Source organism: Gymnogyps californianus, chromosome 6 (assembly GCF_018139145.2).
Source record: "Gymnogyps californianus isolate 813 chromosome 6, ASM1813914v2, whole genome shotgun sequence".
Classification (NCBI taxonomy): Eukaryota; Metazoa; Chordata; class Aves; order Accipitriformes; family Cathartidae; genus Gymnogyps; species Gymnogyps californianus.
Genome location: NC_059476.1, coordinates 16,836,222 through 16,851,829, shown reverse-complemented (window position 1 = coordinate 16,851,829; position 15,608 = coordinate 16,836,222). Strand labels below are relative to the sequence as shown.

General features: G+C 63.6%; 2 protein-coding genes across 2 annotated transcripts; one reads left to right on the top strand and one right to left on the bottom strand.

The window, feature by feature from the left end:
• Positions 1-666: 666 nt before the first annotated feature.
• ENTPD7 (ectonucleoside triphosphate diphosphohydrolase 7) lies at positions 667-5,942 on the bottom strand. The gene is given in 13 exon segments (XM_050898575.1): positions 667-1,856; positions 2,023-2,184; positions 2,305-2,390; positions 2,496-2,820; positions 3,597-3,763; positions 3,847-3,995; positions 4,479-4,535; positions 4,609-4,712; positions 5,116-5,266; positions 5,377-5,582; positions 5,682-5,703; positions 5,706-5,854; positions 5,925-5,942. Coding segments are annotated over 13 exon segments (1,815 nt in total). The 5' UTR covers positions 5,933-5,942; the 3' UTR covers positions 667-1,627.
• An 820-nt stretch (positions 5,943-6,762) lies between these two features.
• On the top strand, positions 6,763-10,932 carry SLC25A28 (solute carrier family 25 member 28). Its single transcript, XM_050899381.1, is given in 5 exon segments — positions 6,763-6,954; positions 6,957-7,094; positions 7,241-7,469; positions 8,336-8,392; positions 9,815-10,932. Coding segments are annotated over 5 exon segments (1,134 nt in total). The 3' UTR covers positions 10,333-10,932.
• Positions 10,933-15,608: the final 4,676 nt, after the last annotated feature.

Below are 15,608 nucleotides of genomic sequence, written 5' to 3'. Positions count from 1 at the left end.
TGAGGCTGAGGAACAGTCTTGGCTTTATTCAGACTTCTTCCCTTCCCCCTAACCCTCTTCTTGCACCATGAGAACAAGGCTGGGATCCTCAGCTGTCAAGCAGGAGGTTGGCAGCACACTTGTGCATGGAAAGTTTTATCCTTGATGCCACCTGTGCGCTTGTCCTGTGGGACCAGGGTCACAGGTAGGTAACAGCATGTGCTAGAGGGAGACGTGGGTACCTGCCCAGCCTCCCTGGTGGTAGGCAGCTGTGCTGGGGCCAGCCCCGTGGCTGTGCAGCAGCTGGAGAAGCTTAGTGACCCCTTTCCCAGGCTGGGGTGGGGAATAAGGTAAAAAGCAGGGAGCAACGTCTTCCAGGGGCTCTAAGTGGGCAGGGTTTTCCTCTTAGGAGGGAGGAGGGCAGCAAAGGATGCTGTCTCCAAGGATCACAACAGTTCAGTTTGGATCAGAGCTTCCCTTGCTGCTACCAGCTTGGGAGGTGAGCTCAGCTGTCCTGCTGCTGGAAGCGCAGAGAACATCTGCTGGCAAGACAGCAGCTCCGTCATCGCACCGTGGCGGTGCGAAGCAACGCTGTGCAGACGTGTGCTGGCCCCCAGTCATGCTGCCAGCCAGGAGCTGTCGCTGCTGGGGAGGTGCTCGCTAGAAAACAAGACCCGTTCTGGATGGCTCAAGGAGTTTATTGCTACAGGAATGGGAACAACTGAGTTCAAGTAAAAAGTGATTAACTTCATTTGGTCATTGGGGGCTCCAGCCCCAGGGGAAGGCGGCTTGTGCCTGTGTGCACAGCTGCAGCCCAGACCTGCCCTAGGGCAGTGAGCTGGGCTGGAGTGAGGTGGTTCCCCCATGGGCAGGCCCAGCCTGCGCTCACAGGGTAGAGAACCATGGGTCCTGGCACTAGTGCCTGATTAACCTGTGGGACACCATGGGGCAGATGTCCCCAGGAGGGAATGTATGAAAGGAAAGGCAGCCCACTTTGGTGGTGCCTTAGGAAGCAATCCCTGAGCCTGGGACATTGGCTAGGACCACGGAAGGACTGTCCTGGGAGGGGAAGACTTGGCAAAGAGCAGGACACCTCTTTGAGGAACGCTCCGAGAGGGACCAGGCTGGGCAGAGCAGCTCGGTGGAACTCATGGCTCACCTGGTTCCTGCAGTAACTGCACTGGTGACTGTTGTTCTCTAGCCTGTAGGCCAGTAAGGGACTGCAGAAAGGCCACCCAGGGTGATGAGCTACAGCACCTCACCAGCCTGCTCTGCAAACCAGTGGCTGAGTCATGGCCCAGTACTTCAGGCCACAGCCCTGGGTTAGCTGCCTCGGTGATAGTGTCCTGCTTATCTGAGAGACCTGCCAGGGCTGCAGCCTTGAGCCTGCTGGCAGCAGAGGACTTTGCTCTACACCGCGTAGCGAGGCAAAGGCCGGAGGCCAAGGAATACAAAGATTAGGACTGGGGCGAGGCGGAGAGGAAAGCTCCCGTGTCCGTAGCTGCCTCAGCCTGCAGGCTCTGGTTCTGATGTGGAGATGGAGTGCAGAGTTGAGACGGTCTTTAAGAAAGAGTCTAAGCCCTCGGAGCCCAGGCTGTCAGCCAGTCCTGGTTCTGCTGGTGCAACTGGACGGTGGGTACCACCAGTGTCATGGCCCATTTCCCTGGCCCGGCGGCACCACCACCTTGTCCAGCCAGAGCAGGGTGAGCTGGGCCGAGCGGAGCTGCCGGCGGTGGATGCGGCGCAGCCGCAGGAGGTAGAGGACTATGGCTAGCGCTACGACCAGGATGCAGGCGAAGAAGAGATAGTGGTTGTAGACAAAAGAGAGGCGCAGCCAGGAGGCGTGTGCTTGCCGGATGCTCTCCTGCCGGAGATCCCTGCGGAGAGGAGAGTCAGGACTGGCCGTGAGATGCCGTGGGGTACTACCAGGGTCCGTGCCGCCGCTCCCCTTGTCGGGGCGGCACAGCCCTCGCCCAGTGCGGTAACTCCTGCTCCTCCCCAACCACCCTTCCCTGAGTGACGCCATCGGCGAGCCAAGGGTACCTGAGTGGCAGAAACCGTGTCTTGTAGAGGATGGCTCCCAGCGTCCACTGCACCTCCCGGTCGTACACCAGCTGGGCCGTGCGCAGGCTGGGGTAGTCCAGGGGGAAGCGGAACCCCTCATGTAGGACTTCGTACATCCAGGCTGATTTGAAGCACTGATACCTGCAAGCACAGCACGCGGGAGCATCAGCCAGACGCTGCTACCTGCACCGCGGCCCCTCACTCCAGCGACAGTCCCTCCAGGAGGTCCAGCCATAGCAACCCCCCAGCAAAGCCGCTTACTTCAGCCGGTGCTGGTCAGCGTGTGCCGAGTAGAGGCCGCCACGGAAGCGCTGGGTCAGCACCTCCCATCGCTGGCTGCAGTACTCCTGGGGGACAGAGAAGTCGGGGCTCAGAGGAGAGAAATGGCCGCCCGCTCCCTCCCAGCCCCAGGAACAGCGGCTCTCCAGCCCCGGGGCTGGGGCAGCACCCACCTGGGCGGCGGAGGTGAAGGTGGGGGCACTGTAGCGGCCCCCCAGGCGCAGCACATCCTCAGTGCAGTAGAAAAACTCAGAGAAGCCATAAAACTCGCTGTTGCCGAAGTCGATGGGTGCTTTGTAGGCCCCCACCAGGGAGGCCTGGCTGCTGTTGGGCCCGGCCAGGAGAGGCTGCAGCAGCTCCGCACAGGCCGGCCAGTCCCCTCGCCCCCGCACGTACAGGGTTTGGCTGCCCCTCGCCACCATGTCCTCCAGCCCCACGGGCAGGCAGGGGTCCAGGAAGGGCGTCTCGGGGCTCAGCCCTGTCTGCTGGCTGTGCAGGCTGGAAAACAGGCCAGGAAGAAAAGGCAATTGCGTGGGGGGTCTTGTACCACCCCCAAAAGCCTAGTCTAGTGCTGCCCCACATCCAGATACCCCCCGCACCAGAGCAGGCTCTGTCCCCTTGTACCCTGCGGTGCTGGTGCCTGCCCTGCTGCCTCCTGCCGAGGCCGAACTCGCCAGGTCTGTCACGCTGACCTGCGTCCGCATGCCCCGAGCGCCTGGGGGGTGCAACAAGGCACAGCCCACCCCCACCCAGCTCACGGGGACCCGCACCCCTGTGCAGCCCCCGGGGATCTGGAGGCAGGGTTTGCTCCCGGCACAGGAGTACCTGGGCACCAAGCCTCTCCGCCTCTGGCAACAGCTTCACGTAGCGCTCTGGGAAGGGAAGGAGAGACAGGAGACAGAGAGCTCAAGGTGGGGATGCGATGGAAAGATATGCTGAGTGAATCGGTGCTGAAGAAGGAGGGAAAGTCAGAGCAGGAAAAGCCGAAAGCCACCAGAGGGGCCTCCCCGCAGCCTGCCACGAGGTGAGGAGGAGGAAGGCAGGGAGCTGCAGCACTGATAACGCCTGCTGGGCTCGAAGGGCCGCGCCCGGGCACCCTGTGCCAGCCTGGGCATCTGCTGCTGCCACACGGCTGCTGCCACTGTGGCTGTGGGAGCCGTTATCACCACAGGTGGCTCTTGGGGCAAATCCAATGGGGAGAGGGCGGTGTGAAGGAACCAGCACCCCATTTCGCAATGCCCCAGCAGGGGCACCGCTAGGTGAGGCAGCAATACCGGTTGTGCACATAGGTCTGGTTCAGCACAAGCTCCTCGTAGCGCTGCCGGGCAAAATTGCCCCCGAAGCCCAGGAAGGTGTTGACGTAGACACGGTACAGGTGGCCAGTGTGCTGCACGTCACAGCCCAGGTTGAATTCTGCCAGCAAGCTCTTAGCAGCCTCCTCCTGGGGACACAGAGAGGTCCGTGATCAGCAGCGACCCAGGGAAGGCAGGGGCTGCTCTCGGGGCCAGCCAGCCGGATACCCACCTGCTGCGGGGAGGAGAAAGCTCCAGAGTCGGGCACTTCGTAGGCGATCTGCAGGGAGGCGCCCCCCATGTCTAGGATCCCAACCGTTCGTTTCCGAATCAGGGACTCTCCCTGGTCCCCCAGTGCTACGGTGACCACTGCATCCTCCTCTGCAACCCACAGCAGCATGTCAGGGAGGGGCAGGGCCTGGGGCGGCATCTCCTCCCTTCCACCATTACCCCCCACAGCAGCCTCATGGGGCTCCTCCACCCCCACAAGCAGCCCCCAAGGATCACTCGCGGGGCAGCAGGTCCTGGCACTCGGGGCTGGCCGCCCCCTGGCTTTGTAGGTTCCCCCCAAAGCATCCATCACTGGAAGCCATGACAGGAACACCACTACAAACCCTCTCTCCCTGGTTCTTCTCCCAAAATGCTGCAGGTGCCCCCCTCACACAGGGACTTGTTCCTGTGACCGGGGCAGGTGCCATCCCAGGTCCAGGAGAGTTTCACATGCATGGCTGGGGCCAGGCATTGCCTGGCCAGAGGGGCAGACGCTGCCCGCTCCAGAGCTTGCTCTTAGCTCCAGGGCTGGGGCGAGCTGCAGCAAGACTCTGCTCAGATCCTCCCAGCTGCTCTACAAGCAGCCAGACTCACCGTCCTCGTGATCAAACCGGCCCAGGACAAAGTTGATGCCGATCCAAGCATAGACACCTGCATGAGACAAAAAGGGTCATTACGGCAACATACTAAAGGGAACCAAGCAGTGCTTCGCGGCAGCTCCTACCTTCCTGTTTCCCTGAGATCACTTCTGCATGTGATTTGGAGAAGAGGAAATCAAACTCCAGGGGCACATGTCTCACCAAGTCCTCCAGGATTGCAGCTTGCTGCCTGCAAGGGCGCAGGAGAGGGTCAGATGCTAAGGGACCTTCACCAGCGACGCTCCTTTGCGGGAGCGCAAGAGACAGCGGGAATCCTGCTGCAATACACCCCACGTCCAGCCCCACGAGCCCTGCTGCTGCACCCAGCGCACTTTGGAGACAAGCTACTAAATCTACTCGTTTGAGACTTCAGTAAAAAGTGTCTCCTCTCAGCTCCCTCCCAGCGTGCTCAAACCCTCCTTCTGCAGCCCTCGCCGCTCGCCCCAACAACGCGCCCTTTCCTTTCTCAAATCCCCCCCAGAATTCCTAATTCTCCCATTAGGCTCAAGACGAGGTAGCTGTCTTCCCCCCTCTCGCAGCTGAGGGATCCCAGCGGGTCCCTGGCTCCCCCCGACAAGGGCCGACGAACTCACCGCTCGGGCAGCAGCCGCATGCCTGCCGTACACAGGATGTAAAGCGGAGTTTCCTTGTGCTTCTGAGGTGGGACGTGGGCTGCCGCGAACTGAAGCAGAGGGCGCAGGTAGGGCGTAGCTTGCTCCGGGGCTGCCGCCGCCACGGAGATGCCTGCCCGGGGACGGGAGGCTGTGAACCAGCCAGCCCCGCTGTGGGCAGCGGCCGTACCCGTCCCGTGTGCGGGGGCCTCAGGGCCGGGAGCGGAGAGGGGTGGCACCGACCTGGTTTAATTTTCTTGACGACGGGGCGGCTGCTCCGGTCCCTCATCTGCTTGATGTCCAGCAGGTCGTGGGGGTTCCCGTTGTGCGGGGGCCAGAAGTAGACGAAGACCCGGGACCCGCTGCTCCCGCAGTCGACGACCACCCCGTAATTAAGGGCCGAGTCCTCGGTGTCGGTGGCCGTCAGCTCCTCCACCCGCGCCAGGTACCTGGGGCCGGGGGGGGGGGGGGCGGGGGGAGGACAGGGCGCCTCAGCACCGGCAGGCAGCGGCGAGCCCCAGGCCCCGGCAGCCCCCGTCCCCGCTCACCTTTCGTCGCGCCGGGCGGTGCGGGCGGCGCGGCCCAGCGGCGGGGGGCGGCGGCCGCCAGCAGCAGCAGCAGCCCCACGGCGAGGGCCAGCCCCAGCGCCGCCGGGCGCTGCCGCGGCCCCGGGCACGGGCAGGGTCCCGCCGAACGCCACGACGGGCAGGAAACGCCGATCCTGCGGGCAGAGGCCACAGCTCAGCACCGGGCCCGGGCCGGCCCTGGCCCCCCGGCCCGGCCCCGCTCACCTGGCCATGTGCGCCCGCCGCCGCCCGCCCGCGCATCGCCCCGCTGCCGGCACCCGCCGCCGGCACCGGCGGCCACGTCACCAGGCGCCCCCGGCGCGGCCAATAGGGGCCCCCACAGCCGAGCCCCGTCGGGCGGCGCTCCGCCCCCCGCGGCCGCGGAGCCCAATCGGCCCCACTGCCCCCCGCCCCCGGCGGAGCCACGCCCACGCGGCCCGGTGACCAATCGGACTGGGGCAGGACGGCGCCCCCAGGCGGCCGAGGGCCGCGCCTGGCTTCGCCCTTGCTCCCGCGTCCGACCTTCGCCGGGCGACGTCACCCAGAGACTTCCTCCCGCGCGCCCTATCGCAGCCTTCCCACCGCCAGCGCCCAGCCAATCCGAGGCGCCCAAATAAACAACACGCGCGAGAGCCGGAGTGGCGGGCGAGGCGGCCAATGGCGGCTCTCTGGCCCGCAGAGAGGAACAGCGGGCGGGCCAAAGGTCGCGGGCTCGCCGCCCAATGGGCTGCGCAGCGGGGCGGGGCGCGAAGTTGAGACACCCAATGGGCTGCGCGGCTCGGCGGGGCGGGGAGTCCCGGCGGCCAACGGGCAGCGCGCCCCAGCGCTCTGGAGGGAGCGGTCGGCCAGTGGCGGCGTCCGAGTCGCGGCGGCGGTGGCCAATGAGCGCGGTGCGCGGAGGCGGTGGGCGGCGGGCCGAGCCAGTGGGCGCGCGGCGGGGGCGGGCGACGGGCGGCGGTGGCCAATGGGCGTGGAGGGGCGGGGCGAGGCGGGAGCCGGGGGGCGGGGCGGCGCGGCGCGGGGCCGGGGCGGCGGCGGCGGCGGTGGCGGCGGCGGCGGCGCCATGGAGCTGGGGGCGGGCGCGGGGGCGAGCGCGGGCCCCGGCGCGCGGGGCGGCGCGGAGTCGGGCCGCGTCCTGCTGCTGCTGATGGGCGGCGGCGGCGGCGGCGCGGGCCGGGCGCGGCGGGGAGGCCCGGAGGCGGAGGCGGGGCCGGGTCCCGGTCCCGGTGCCGGCCCGGGGGGCCCGAGGCGGCGCGGGGCCCCGAGCCGCGCTCCCCGCCCGCCCCCGACTACGAGGCGCTGCCGCAGGGCGCCGCCGTCTCCACGCACATGCTGGCGGGCGCCGTGGCGGGCGTCATGGAGCACTGCGTGATGTACCCCGTCGACTGCGTCAAGGTGCCGGCACCGGCGGTGGGGCAGGGGCGCGGCGGGGAGGGGGGCACAAACCGGGGCCTACCGGGGAGGGAGGCGGGGGTTGCCCCGGCCAGGCCCCGCCGGGCCTGCGGGGGTGACGGGCCGCCCGCCCGGGCCTTGTGTTCCAGACACGGATGCAGAGCCTGCGGCCGGAGCCCGCCGCCCGTTACCGGAACGTGCTGGAGGCCCTGTGGCGCATCGCCCGCACCGAGGGCGTCTGGCGGCCCATGCGGGGCATGAACATCACCGCCACCGGCGCCGGCCCGGCCCACGCCCTCTACTTCGCCTGCTACGAAAAGTTAAAAAAGACGCTGAGCGACGTTATCCACGCGGGGGGCAATAGCCATGTGGCCAACGGTACTGCTCCCGACGCCCCCCCCCCGGGGGCCACGGGGGCCGGGGGCTACCGGGGGCCGCCCCCCCCGCCACGCCAGGGTGGGGAGTGGGGTGGGGAGAGGCCGAGCTTTGGCGGTAGGGAGGTCTGGTCCCGTCCCGCTCGGCCGCAGGGCGTTAGCCGCTGCGGGATCGGGGTGCCACGGATGTCCTAAAGCCCTGTGCTCTCTCCAGCCGCGAGCCAGCTGCACGGTGCCGCGCCGGCGTGGTGCCGGGCAGGGGGAAGCGCCGGTTCTGCGCCTGCCGGAGCCGCTCCCAGGTATCTGGCTTGAAGCAGGTTAGTGGCCCCGGCTCGGAAAGGATGCCGGTGGACGGGAGCTGCCCGCAGACAATCTGGGACCGGCCGCAGCCCCGTGGGTCGGTGGTGCCAGAGCTCGCCCCAGGAGCACCACGTGGTTTCGGAGCCCGTCTTGCCATGGTGCCCGTTACTCGACTCGAGGAGCTGCCGCGGTGGGGAAAGCGTGGGGCTGAGGGGAGAGCAGGGCACGTCCCACCCTTGGCAGGCGTGCGGCGGATTGCCGTCGGGTTTCTTCTTCTCCGTGGGGCGCGGGGATGCTCGCTGACCCCCAAGGGCTGGGCCCGAGTGAGTCCTGGTCAGCCCATGGGACTTGAGAGCCTGTCGCAGCCCTCTTCTTCTCTTTCTTGAGCTCTCTCCGGGTGGGAACCGCTGAGGACTGGCCTGCCTCTTGGAGGGGAGATGGAGGCCGCCTTCAGATCTCACCCTCTTCCAGGGGCTTCCTCCTGTGCCTTGGTGGGGGACTCGGGGCTGTGGTGGAGCCCCCGGGTCCCTCGCCTCCCCCACCTCACATGTGGCAGTTCTTGTTTTGCAGGTGCAGCCGGGTGTGTAGCAACGTTGCTCCACGATGCAGCCATGAACCCTGCCGAAGGTAACGATGGTCCTGGCCTGCCGGGGAGGGGAGGATCGGGGGCTGCCCGCGCCGCTCGGGTCCCCTCTGCGGCACAGAGGGTGCTCTCCTCGTTGCTCGCCCAACTGCAAGGATCCTTTGGGGGCCAGTGGCTGCGGCTCCGGTTAGGGAGCCCGGTGGCTGCCCGTTACAGAGGCGGTAGGTAGAAGAGATTAATTCTGGGGAGCACAGCAAACCCCAGCTTAGGAGGAGCTGGGAGGGTGCCGGCCTTTCACCCAGGCGTTTGGCTGGGGACGGTTACCTGGAGCAGGAGAGAAGGCAGGAGAGATGCAGTCCGTACTGTTGAAGTCATTCCAAGTGTGTGGAAATTGGGCATTGCTGTGGTGAGATCTCAGGAAGACGTGGTACGGTTCTGGGCCTGTGTTCAGGAAGAAGACTGAAAGAACAGGGTACAAAAGGCATGCTAGAGAAGTCAGGAGAAGGGAGATCTTGTGTTGTGAAATGTCTGGAAGATACTGATTTTGTTGAGCCTGGTATGCATGAAAAAGGCAGAGAGAATTTGTAATTAAAGTCTGTGAACGTGGTGGGAGGAGGAGGAATAACAAGGAAAGATCAGTCGTGAACGTATTTTTCCTCTTAAAACTGGAGGGCTCGTGACGGTGCAGGCTCCGGCTGATCTGGGCCCAGCAAGGCTCCTGCCTGCCCGCTGCCTGGCAGGGACCCTGAGGAGCAGGCAGCTGTGTGGCCAGACAGTTGTCGTTCCTTCCCTGGAGCTCATCTTCTTATCACGACTGTAGTAGTTTGTAGTCGCATCATTTTTAGCTCCTTGTGGCCATATTGAAATAGGGGGAGACCGGATAGCGGCAGGCTGCGCTCTGGGCTCCCCTGCCCTGCTGCTGGATGTGTTGGGGGGGGTTTGGCCTCTGGTTCTTGCCCTGGAATGGCTGCATTTTGGCAGCGGCTGCTAACGATTCCTGGCTGGTGGGCTCTGCGATGTGCTGTGGTTATTCTGGGCTGCAGCGGGGGCGGCTGGGGAGGGACAGGCTCGTCCAGATCGAGAGCTGTTAGAAAATAAGAGAATAGATGCAGAGGTGGCTCTGCGGCGGTCAATGGGGAGACATTGGTCGCTTGGGAGTGAGGGTGGATCTGGAGTATAAGCGCCTGGGTATTGGGATGTTTCCTGGGGCTGCGGCAGCTGCAGGGTTTGTAGGTGGTGATGTCTGTGCAACGGTGATGCCTCGGCAGATCTAAATGACTGCAGTCCTGCTTGGGGACACGCAGGGCGCTGCTGGTCCGAGCTGTCCGTCGTTAGCTCTGAAGCCAGCGTGACCAAACTCCGGGCACTTGGAGGAAGCCTGGCTTCGTGCTTACCCTTTCTCTCTCCTCTTCCCCTCTGCGCCTGGGTCCTGGCTGCTGCTGCTGGCTGCCGCCGTCTGTCCCAAGTGGTCAAACAGAGGATGCAGATGTACAACTCGCCTTACCAGCGTGTGACGGACTGTGTGCGGGCTGTGTGGCGCAACGAAGGGGCCGGAGCTTTCTACCGCAGCTACACCACCCAGCTCACCATGAACATCCCCTTCCAAGCCATTCACTTCATGACCTACGAGTTCTTGCAAGAGCAGCTCAACCCCCACAGACAGTACAACCCAGGCTCCCACGTGGTCTCCGGGGCCTGCGCGGGGGCTGTCGCTGCCGCTGCCACTACGCCTTTGGACGTTTGCAAAACGCTGCTCAACACCCAGGAGTCCCTGGCCTTGAGCTCCAACATCAGCGGACACATCACAGGCATGGCCAATGCCTTCAGGACGGTGTACCAAGTGGGCGGTGTGACCGCCTACTTCAGAGGGGTCCAGGCGAGAGTCATTTATCAGATGCCCTCAACCGCGATTGCCTGGTCCGTGTACGAGTTCTTCAAATACATCCTCACCAAGCGCCAGGAGAAGCGGCGGGCTGGGAAGTGAGCCAGAGCCGAACGCCGTTCCAGACCTGCTTCACCTCCCCTCCTGGTTTGTCTTCTGATCCCTCTCCCTTTCAGTTTGGTTTGTGTTGAAGAGAGGGGGCAGCAAAGCCCTTCGGGGTTTAGCAATGCCGTTTTTTGCCTGTGGCTGCTGCAGCTCTGCTCAGGCTGCACGGCTTGCTCTCTCCCAGGGTCCTCCAAGATGTCCCGCTGGGAGCTGCAGCCCAGGTCACATCCCCTGGCACTTCGGTGGAGCTGTGCTCCTGTCCTTCCCTTAACCAAAACCTCCTCTCACGCAAAACTCACCCCTTCTCGGAGGGGCAGGTGAATGTCCTGCCCTGCCTCTGGCAGGGCCAAGCTGAGCTCGCAGTTGCCAAGGAGGGGGCGGCGGCGGCACTGCCCGGGATGCTGGGGGTTTTGTCTGGCTTTTGGCTGAAGCAAAGTGTAAGCCTTGCCGTTGTCTTGTAGCACGCACACGTGATGGTGATGCTGACTGCCCCGGTGGTGGTGGGGGAGGGAGGAGGATGGCACTTGAGGAGGGGAGCCTGTAGGTTTGTTATTGTTCCTGCTCTTGACACCTCCAATAAAAACAGTTCTGCTCTAACCTCATGTCCCCTTCTTGCTCCCGCATGGCCCAGCTCCCGGCACTGCGCCTTTCTGACTGTGCCCGCTGCTGAGCTCTTTTGACGAGTGCCAGAGGGAGAAGGGAAATGGGGTCTGGGGGTGGCAGTGGGAGGAGGGGGCCTGCCTGGCCCGGCCACCCTGGCAACGTGCAGGGAGGAGGGTGGTCCCCATCCCCTTTGGCTCGTTGCCCAGCCCATCGCCTGCCGCTGGCGAGGGCTGTGACCCCACTGGAGAAGGTGAGGTTCATACTCCTCAGGCAGGCAGTCCTGCACCCCCGGTCTGACCAGGGGTCCTCGGGGTGCCTCCAAACCGCTCTGAACGGAGGTGATGGCAGGAGGGTCCAGGGTTGTATGTGTTGGGGACAGCACAGGAATTTCGGCACTGGGTGAGGCTGGAGGGCTTTGTGCACCTCGCATAGGAGATTGGGGCTCAGCAGGGCTTTTGCCCCCTGATTTTGAGTAATTAAACTAGTTTGATACTTGATGAGCATCTTAAAACTCTACCAATGCACTTGCTCAAAGTGCTAATATTTTTTCCAGTCTAATGATAATAGAATAGCTTATTTTCTGACCATTTTGTTAACTGTCTTGATACCAACTTCTTTTAGAGTCCCACCCAGCCCTGGGCCTGCGAGCCAGCCTCAGCGGGTTGTGTGTTGAGCGGGGACATATCGCCTGGTTGCACTGACCCTCCCAGACCAGAGCTCTGGGTTCCTTGAGCCATGTGCCCGTGGGTGACGCCTGGCTCTCGTGGGATGCTCCCGTAGTGCCTGCAGGAGGGGCATGCATCCCACGGTGCCACGCCCAAAATAACTCCCTGGAGGAAATGTGTTCACAGCCGTGGTATGTGCGGCCGGCGAGCTTCTGGGTCGGCTCGGGGCTGCTGCGGAGGATCCGCCGGCCTGGCCTGGCCTGCACAGAGGGCTGCTGGGGTGGGCTGTGGCGAGGGGAAAGAGGGGTTTTCCTGTGGCTGGAAAGGCTGCTGGGTGAGCAGGGGGGATGCGCAGCCCTCGGGGGTATCAGGGCCCAGCACTGCCGGGGGGCTGGAGGGCAGGGACCCCCGCACTGCAGGGCTGGGTGCTCGACACCTTGCTCAAGCCCCAGTCCAGCCCCAGCTCCACCTTTCCCTTAAGCATCTCTCTTGCCCCAGTTCCTGAGGGTGGGTGACGGATGCCAAGTGACTGCTCATGGGATGAGCGTCAAAATGACGGCTGCCCGGCAGGTCTGGGTGTCCCTGAGCCCAGAGCAGCCACGGCCACTGCTCTGCGGCCTAGGTCCACCTGGGTTGCGTGCTGTGCCGATCCTCTGCTCCCTGGCAGGGGCTGCAGGCTCCTGGTCCCTGCTTTTTCTGCACAAGCAGGAGGATGAGAAACTCCTTAAAGAAACAAAAGCCACCAGAGGCTGGGAGCCTCCAGTTTTCCCACCATTTCAGAAGCTGGGGCTTTAAGAAATAGCCTGAGTATTGCAAGATTTGGCAGCCCTGGGGCTCCTCCACCCAAGAGGGAGAAATCCGAGAAGCAGAAAAGGCTGGGAGAGACCAGGGGAGGATTAGCTTGGCGGGCAGGGCATTAGATGGGAGTTTGCAGAAGACGGGTATGACTGGGCTCTGCCAGGACGGGTCTCCCTGCCCAGAAGCCAAAAGATGTCGGCAGCAGAGCTGCAGCTTCGCCTTCAGCCCTCGCCAGGCACTGGGGCAATTACAAACCTCACGGAGGGACAGGCATAAACACGGGCTGGGACTGGGGTAAGATTCACACTATTAAATCCATCAGCCGCTGGAAGAAGCTCTATAAATGTCAGCAGGCGAAGGCATGATTGACGGTGACTCCAGGATGTTTCCAGGAATAACTGCCTGCAGAAGTGCTGGGGGAGGGAGCAAGACCCCCAGGAATGGGGAGATGATAAGTCAGCACAGCACAAAGATGCTGCTGTGTGAGCAATTGGCCTGAGTGCTCCCCTGGCAAGGGCATGGCCTTTCTGGTCTGCCAGTGCTTTGCCAGCCTACCCAGCAGCAGCTGGATGTTGCCCAGTGCAGGCAGCAGCAGGCAGCAGCAGCCCTGCGGAGGATGGCGCTGCCTGTGAGGGATCTGCCACTGCAGGGATGGCAGAGCCGCCCAGGGGCTTTCCAGATATCCCTTGGGCCAGGCCACGAAAGATGAAAAATCCCCTGTCCTGCTGCTGTCTCCATCCCCTGAGCTGAACCTCTGCCACAGACCAGGGGCTGGCCATGGCGGCACGCAGCTGCTCCCCAGCTCTACCAGGGTGAGGGCGTCCCCTCACCAGCCAGCCCGATTCCTCTGGCTCCTTTGGCATGATGAGATGCCCAGAGGTAACGGAGTTATTGGCTGGTTCAGCTATGGCCACTGCCTTTCTAAGGTCTGATAATGCTTCAGCGAAGCCACGCTGCTCTGGGTCTGTCCTATGGCCTCCTAGGTATTTGGCTGCGCTTCGAGTGAGATCCCTCCTACAGCCTCTTCTGAGTAAAGAGACTATTTTTGGCTTTCCAGCAAGGAAGCCACACTCAGCCCGGCAGAGTTTTGGAGACAACTCCTTTTCCTTTCACCTCCCTGCAGGATCCCCAGCCATATCCAGCGTGGGCAGGGATTAGCTGCCTTGCCTTCCCGTGTCTGACTGCCCCCTCAAGCCCTGTCCTGCCGCTGGTGCTGTGGGGGTCCCAGGTGGGGGTGAGCCCCGCAGCCCCCCGAGCAGGCAAAGCCGGGCAGCGCTGCCGGCCTTGCCCCGTTCCGGGTGATAGATCCGGGGCTGTCGCAGCACTGCCGTGGCACAAGCCCAAGCTATTTCAGGCAGCCTGAGTTTGCCGTGCCAGGAGCAGCTCAGGAGCCTCCGGCCATCTTCCTGGGGTAACTGGAGACGCCCGCACTCCCACAGGTTAAGGGTAGGGCTGGGGTGAGGGGAGCTGGGGGGTTCTTTATCCCCAGAGCAAGAAGGGGAGACCCTTCCAGCATGTCTGCCCCATACCTTCAGCCGGGGGCTGGTGGGCTCCTGAGCTGCTCGTGCCTCAGGGACCCCACGCAGGGCGCTGAGTCCCAGCCCGCAGGGGCCTTTGCCAGCCCAGCTCAGGGGCAGGCGGGGGGGCAAGGGCACTGCCCTGCCAAATCAGATCCCTGCCCCTCCTCTGCCGACACCCGGGGCTACCCCAAGCTTTCCTGCCCCTCAGCCCCCCTGCAGCGGGTGCATGACAGCCCTGCTTACTGGGAGGAGGTGGCCGGAGCCCGTGGGGAGCGCGGAGGTGGGCTCCCAGCCTCCCTCCAGCCCCGACCCACCCTGGCTCTGGGATTCCTCAGGGCTCTGTCAGACCCCAATAAAGTCATACAAGTTCTCATGACCCCACGGCCTTACAGCAGTGGTAAACGCGGGCGCCAGGGCTGCCTGGACACAGAGCAGACATTGCCTCTGGTGAGCCCTGGGAAACCCTCTTCTTACCCACATTGCTGCCTGGGTTAAACTGCTGAGAGACAACTCCTGGCTGGGCTGGTCCCAGCCTGCCTGGCTCCGGCCAAGCATCACAGTGCAGGAAGGCAGGGAATATAGCCTGAAAGGTAAAGCTGAGGCTGCAAACCTGCTTTCTTGGCTGTAAAGAGCCACCAGAGGAAGTAATCCCCAGGGATGGGCTGGGACTGCTCTCGGCGTGTCTGGTTTGATGGGGAGATACTGGTAATACCCATACTTAGTGCAGGGTTATGTGTCAAAGTCCCCCTACAAGGGGATGCAAAGTGGCCCTGGGAAGATGCTGCCTGGCTGGAGCCGGGGTGCGGGCAGACGGCGTGTTGCACTGGGGAGGTGGCAGAGGTGGGAGAAGAGCTGCTCCTGGGCTGGATGGGGGTGGCACAGGGGTGGCAGCACAGGTCACTCTCCCGAGGGCACACGGGTGAGGACAGTGGGGACGGCTCAAGTGTGCCGTGACACTAGAGCCTGCTCTGGGATCAGTCTCAAAAGCAGCTGAAGCAAGCTCTGTTCCAGGAGTCGGAGGGGCCTCCAGCCCTAATCTCCCCAGCTCAGCACGCCTGCAGGTATTGCACTGGCGGTGGTGCTAGCCTCAGAGAAATCCTGCAATCGCCCCCCGGGGACACCTATGGCATGGGGGGTGACATAAGAGCCTCCTGGCAGGGCACAGACCATGCCTGGCAATGGAAATGCAAATCCAAGCAGCCTTCTCCTCTGTTCCCGGCACCTTTGGGTGCCCATTAGACCTGAGCAGTATGTCGCCCGGAGCATTGCCAAGGGCTACAAAAAGGGGAGGGAGTAGGGAATTGGGCCAAAATTGGGCCGTGCCTCCATCGGGGACACAGCTCCCTCTGGTGAGGACGCAGCTGTAACAGGCACCAGGCGCTGGACACCACAACCATCATAAATGTCCTGGGCAAGGACTTGCAGGGGGTGAACGTGGTAGCTGGAGGCTGCGGGCAGTGCCAGGGCATCAGGAGTTTGGGGGGGCGCTCCCAGCGTTGAGTGAATTGCACTGCTTTGGGATGGAGAAGGTAATCAGAGCTAAAAACTTGCTGGGTCTCTCACAAAGACATGCTTGATGCTTGTGCTCAGTTAAAAAAACACAGAGCAAAACATTACTCACTAGAAAGGGACCTGCATGGTGGGTAGAGGCTGGGAGGGGACACTGGCCCTGTCCCCAGCTCTCCCA